Source organism: Phaethon lepturus, unplaced genomic scaffold, assembly GCF_000687285.1.
Source record: "Phaethon lepturus isolate BGI_N335 unplaced genomic scaffold, ASM68728v1 scaffold978, whole genome shotgun sequence".
NCBI lineage: Eukaryota > Metazoa > Chordata > Aves > Phaethontiformes > Phaethontidae > Phaethon > Phaethon lepturus.
The window spans coordinates 77,127-83,687 of NW_010559465.1; the positions used below are offsets into that span (position 1 = coordinate 77,127).

Below are 6,561 nucleotides of genomic sequence, written 5' to 3' on the forward strand. Positions count from 1 at the left end.
GACAACACAGTACTCAGGATAGACTAGCCCTAAACTCTTCTCTGAGTCACACCATACAAGTTACATCACTCCTTGCTCTCCTCTTACATTAGGACTATGACACTACTGAAGACTGAGAGAACCCCAGCATATCCAGTTGTCTCCATAGAGAAGCTGCTCTGTAACTGTTCACTCACGCTACTTCTCTCTGTGCTTGCTGCCCTCTTCTCTTTCATGGGAGAATCACAACTGCAAATATACCCAAGACTCGGACACATCACAGGTTTACACAGTGATTAAATGATGCTCATCTTTCCCACTTCCTTTGCAAATCCTAACACTGTTTCATTTATTTGACTGAGACCGAGTCCATGTTTTCTTAGAACAACCTTTTAAGAACACTCGTCTTCATACTATTTAAGCCTATTTCTTAGATCAGGGTCTTCTTCTGGAAAATAAGCCCATTGTTATATGCAATAGCTTCATAAATTAACTCTGAAACACAAGATAGCTGTAAAACATATAGAATCATCTCACTGCACAACATCCTAGCTTACTTGCAAGTATTTCAGAAAAAGATCATTTAATTAAGAACGCTGGCCGTGGAAACCACCTCCAACAATAGCTAGGGTGATTAAAGTTGGGAAGAAATGACAAAGCACATGGACATAACCTTCTCTTGTTACTTTTATGAACTATGGAGTCCAAAAGCTACCTATGAACGACTGTATTCTCTCTCCTCATTAGAAGATGCTAAGATTCACTCACTGCTCTTTATCTGGGCTTAATTAGTGGCCCCAATACCTTTCTCATTTCTTCTGAAAGGTCAAATGTATAAATATGTTTCTGAGCTGCCTGAAAAACAGAAGCAAGGCAGACCAAAAATAAAAATTTGTTAAATATTAATAAGTATTTTGAACTCAGGAATAATAAAATAGATTCCTTTTCTGCTCCATGAGAAAGGCACAGGTGAGTGGGGAAATGAAAATATTCCTTTACACACACGTGGGTAAACATATTACTATTAATGACCAAATGAACATAAACCAAAGCTTACATTGTCTCCAAACCATGAGCTATTTACCTTTTTTTACTGATGCATTCATTTCACAGGCAAAACTTGTAATTTATCCTGCACAGAACTACCCTTGCGAAAATGTATTCCAGTGAGATGGTGATGGGGACAGGAGATGTATGTAAAATTCCTGAAACGCTATAGCAACTCAGTATTTGTTGGGATTCCATGCCAAGTAGTCATACGAAGCCTTCAGGAAGCTGGCATGAAAACACTATCAGTTATGATGGTTTGTCATTCAACAAATCCGTCAATATTAAAATAATCTGACTGCAGCTTTGAAGTGACTTGCAAACATGTCTATTAGGATACATTGGTTATTAAGCAAAGAAATTTTGCTATTGATATTACATCACATGAAAAATATCTCTTGCAGAACAAGATGTGAGGGAGAGAAAATGATTGGGGAAAAAAGCGATACTGACAAATAACAAGTCTATAACCAGACTATAAAACAAACATGCCAGCTTCAAACAGAAAATTCCCCTGGCTGTTAATGTACTAAATATTAAACACCTAACTCACTTTAATCATTTGAATAAAACAGAACTATGGAGAATACTAGATCATAAGTTTTATTTAATAGTGGGTCACTTAATTTTTAGATTATTAAGAACTTTGACCACTGCACACACCAAAGGCGTAACACGCTCCCAAGGACAGCCCTTTAGGTAAAATACACAGATCACGATTCAGCATGAACTTCAGTATTTTAAAACATGAACAAAACATAGTTCGGAAAAAATTCAGCTCTGACTCACATATGGGAATAACGGATGTCTCCGAAGTAACATACCAATTTCTAAGTAAGTGTTCAGAAACGGGAATCCTGAAGGTACTATGCCACCAAAAATTAATAAAATAGAAAATAGAGGCCAGGTATCTGTAGCTTGCAAGTAGTCACTGTTAAAGCAAGAGTTCTCTTCATGATGGCAAACACCAGTTGTCCACCTACCTACCTTGACTTCCAAAATTATAAAAGGTCAGGTACAAAGAATCGAGTATGTGTATTCACAAAGTTTTGAAAATTGTAAAAGAAGGGTTTAAGTGTACCTTTCCTTTATAAGTGAGGAACATAGAAGATGCAGGTGATCCTTTTAAGTCCTATCTCAGGCATCACTTCATCCAGTTATTCCACAAACTTACTGGATTTCACCCTGCAAGAACTTCCTTCTTTGGAAGGTTCTTTTTTTTTGAGTCTGGTTACCCTAAAAGTTAAAAAAATTTCTTCTTCCTATTTCCAGCCCCAGTTTACTCATAGCAAATTAAATCACACCCTTCCTTCAGGTAATAGCATACAAGTGAGATCTTGATAAAAATCAAACTAACATGCCACAGCTTCCAGTATTTTCAGCAAATAGTTCAGACAACTCTAAAATCTTGTTCCTGCATGCTGGAGTTAAAAGTTCAACTCAATGACTGCAACAGAAGTCTACCCACATCCTTAAACAGACAAATGACTTGCCCGGTGCTGCCAAGGAAGTCTACAGATGCTTGACACAACACTGGAACTTTAAATATGCAAGAGCCTAGATTTCCTATCAAGGCAAGTGACTTTTACATAGATTTCACAACAGAACTATTTGTGTAAGTGAAGACGAGGAAAACTGACAGCTAATACTGCTATTCCTATATCATCATCTTGTTAGAGGTCTTTGTCCACATTTCTTTTTCCTCTAGTTGTTAGTTTGGGGAGTAGGTTTTTTTTTTTAACATTTTGTCTTTCCCAATGACATTAAAAATAGAGAAAACGAAGCAATTCATTGCATGCAGGAAAAAAGTAAGGGTTAAAGCTTACAGCCACTTCTGAAAGTTTAAAAGGCTATGACCTTGGCTAATAATATTTTGAATTTCTACGATGGTTTCTACTCTGACTACAGTTTTCACATCTACGTAAATATATACATACGCATATACGCATGGCTTTATATATTTTTTGATGCACGGCGTTGCATAAGCCTAAGGTTGCCATTTTTACATCATTTTACTAAGTAACTCAAAGCATAGTTACATCATTTAATGTATCCAAATGTACCAGATGTTATCGGCAACAACTGCATACAGCCATGAAATGGATTCACTTGCACTACAAAAAATGGGTGCACTTTTTCCCGGTGAAGATGCATGGTTACATGTTCTAGTTCAACTTCTTCGGTATTATGACCCGAATCCCTCTACCCTCCCAAAAGCAACCTTAAAAACACGTTCCCTCAGCTCCCAAAAGACACGCTCACAAGCTGTTAGATTAATACCTTACTCACCAATGCTACTCAGAGAACTGCTGCTTTCAGAATCAGAAGGCATTATCGACAGCACGCTGTAAGTAGACCCTAAAATTAGAAAAATAAAGACAGTATTACTTTTTTCTATTCCTCTCCCCAAACCAAGCTAACCATTCATTTTCTTGATACTGTAGATGCCAAACACACTAAATTGGAGAGAACGCAGGTCACTAATGTATAAAAATCTAATAAGGAAAACATAATTTGTAAATGAACGTTGCAGTGTGTGCCAAGTAAGAAATAATTTTGGATGAAATGGTAAAAATGAGTTCAGCAAAACCTTGAGCTAATACAATGGTTATTTCATATACAGTGAAAATAGAGAGTTTATCTCTACATCATGAAGATTGAGCGATATCTGTGACAAAAGCCAGAATCTATTTTGGTTTCCTATCTTTTTACAGGTACCAGCTCCTATTTCACTGTGTAACTGATTTGTATTCTTATCCTCAAACTTCCTTCAGACTTTAATATTTCAGTTCAGTGGTAAATAAATTTTGCTCGCATCCATTTGCAACTTTCAGCATCTGACCTTAAAAGCAAGGACCTACAAAGCCATTTGCTGCTATTGATGATAGCAACAGCAAGTTTTTTCACGTATTAATAGATCAATAGACAGAGGCGCCTTTTATTTTATGCTAGATTGCACTTCCCAGAAGAACTAGAAAAACAGGTCCTACTTCAAAACCTTACAAACTAAACAGCTCCACCATCCCTCACAAACAGGATAAACACGTTGTGGTAAAGGCAGGGAGTGATCATGCACAAAAGCAAATGGAAATCTGGTCCATTTTCAGCACCAGCCAGGACACGAGACCCGTCTTCACAACAGCCAAGCTCAAAGACAAATGCAATACTTTCAGCAGCTGCCTTGCCTATAGTCCTCCTTCTTACGTTTCAATGTTTGTTCCAGTTTCTTTGAAATTAAGAAATAAAAGCCAAGAAGCAGCATGAGATTAAACGCACAGATCCACCTTTGAAATAGATTAAAGAAAGTAAAGGCTGGAAAATAAGAAAGAAATCCTAGGTTTTGCTCATCTTCTGCTTCTTACTAGGAAAAGACGTGACATCTGGAACTACCATGGTGTTAGATGAAGGAAAGACAAGATGTGATAAAATGAGTTTACTAACACCACAACCAATGAAAGTTAAGCGAGTTTAAAAAAAGCAAACACACTTAGGGTGTGATCTTCAGCTAGTAAAAGTGACATGTACCCCAACTTTAATGGGAGGTGATTATTTATCTTGGCAAAGAATGAGGCTCCTATATTTGATATAAGGAGTTATGTCTAGGCAAAAGCAAACTTAAAAAAGTATTTCAATGTTCGGAAAACTCTCTCCAAGCAAATCCTGTGGTCAGACTATGCAGAAAATAAGTACCAGAAAAGGAAGTGAATCTTTAAGTAGACTATTTAACCTGACAAATACCTGTGAAAAATGATTCAAAATATTGTTTACAAATTATTCTCGTCCATTGTATGGGATGCAAGGTTTTTTGTTTTGTTCCCATTTTTAAATAAATGACAAGCATGTCACTGATACACTGGCTTCAGGAAAAAAGTCTGCTTCGTATTTGTTCCTCCATTTCAAGCATTTTCACAGAAAATTTTAAGCTGTGTTCCTATATGATTAAAGCTTATTAAAAGCAAAATAATTTCTGCATTAATTAAAATCAACCTCTTTGCATATTCTAAGCTCGTATGACTTGCTGTATTACTTGTAGTCTGGACTAGAAGGATTAGAATCATAGGGGAAATTCAAAAAAGCAGATCAATGTATTAAACAAAGTAGGACATCTTTATGACAGACAACGCGTACTGAGATTGTATCAAAACTGTGTGGGACTCAAGCACAATAAAATCTTGTGCCAAGAAGTGACACTTCATTATACTGAGGAACTTAAGACAATATTGCCCAGCTCCTCTAAAAAATTACATATGAGTCCCATACCTAAGCAAACTTTTACTAATTGTTAGCTGCTTTCACTTCTTTTTAAGAGTGAAGAAAGACAAGACTCAAAGTTTCATCACCTTCACTGATCTTGCTTTTATTTATCTTCAAGAAGCACTGATCCTCTCTGTCGTCTTTTTCTGTGTTAAAAGCCAGAGCCAGGACTTAAAACAAGTTAAATTCTGCTCTCTATAGAATAGAGAATAGAATAGATAGAAAAGTTTTGTGAAGCTGACTTCATCAATGGAGACATATGACTCTCCCTAGCAATGTTCTTAAAACATTAGCTCAGATTTGTAAATGCAAGATCCGGTATGCACAGCATGTTATCACAGGAAAACGTACAATTGTGAAGAGGGGAGCAATCATCTGACCCATTCGTAATTCCTCACTTATAACAGCAACAACAACAAAAACCAAACGAAAACAAAACCTTAAAAAAAAAAAAATCTAGCAGCATTTGTTTGGCTTCCAAGGCCCTTTGTGGGTATGTTTAGTTTTGGTTAGTTTTTAAACTATACAAGTCCATTATCCGGAACATGAGCCACCTTCATCATCAGAAGCTGCGTTAGTAAAGATCAGAAACAATAGCCAGAGGATTCTACATAGCTTTCATAATATTAAAATCCATCTTTAGGTACTGAACTGATACACATCCATGTATTCAATTCAGGCTGAAGTAGCATCATACTTTATGTATTCTGCTTGACCAAACTAGCAATACCTCCATAGTATCTGAAAATGCTCCAAGACAGCATTTGCCCACTCTGTAAGATGTCTCCTCACAGCAATGAAAACACTTAAGATTCCCCCAAAAGGAATTCAAATATAGCAAAAAGACAAGGAAGGAAAAAGGCACAAGCTAGTTTCTATAACTAAAGGCACTAGAACACCCTGTTTGTTTATGGGCTTCACAACCATGGTATTTTAAAAAATCCATTGCAAAACCATCTGGCTCCCTTGCTAAGCAATTTTCCACTCATTTCAAATTCTTAAAACTTTCTGACTGTCTATTTTGTCAAATTGCAGAAAACATAAGATCAGAACACGAAACCCAGCAAGAAACCATGACTACTTTTTCAGGTTAATGTTGAAAGTGTTTCACACCTAGGGGTTCACACATGGCTTTCACCATACTTTTCCAAATATTTGTCTTTCATATTTTTCTGCTAGTATTCACCTCACACACTAAAGTCCCCCCGTACAAAAACTTGCTACATTTGATTTTAATTCACTGACCCATAACAATTGCTGACATATTCTTTAAGTTCAGAA

At 36.5% G+C, this 6,561-nt stretch overlaps 1 protein-coding gene across 1 annotated transcript in view; it reads right to left on the reverse strand.

Annotated features, from left to right (window-relative positions):
• The window catches only part of DLG5 (discs, large homolog 5 (Drosophila)), a 70,145-nt gene extending 65,726 nt beyond the window's left edge, over window positions 1-4,419 (reverse strand). The window contains exons 1-2 of the mRNA XM_010293351.1: window positions 4,389-4,419; window positions 3,316-3,384 (exon numbers count right to left, since the gene is read on the reverse strand). Coding sequence (XP_010291653.1) covers window positions 3,316-3,384; window positions 4,389-4,419 — 100 coding nt within the window. The remainder of the gene's footprint in view (window positions 1-3,315; window positions 3,385-4,388) is intronic.
• Window positions 4,420-6,561: the final 2,142 nt, after the last annotated feature.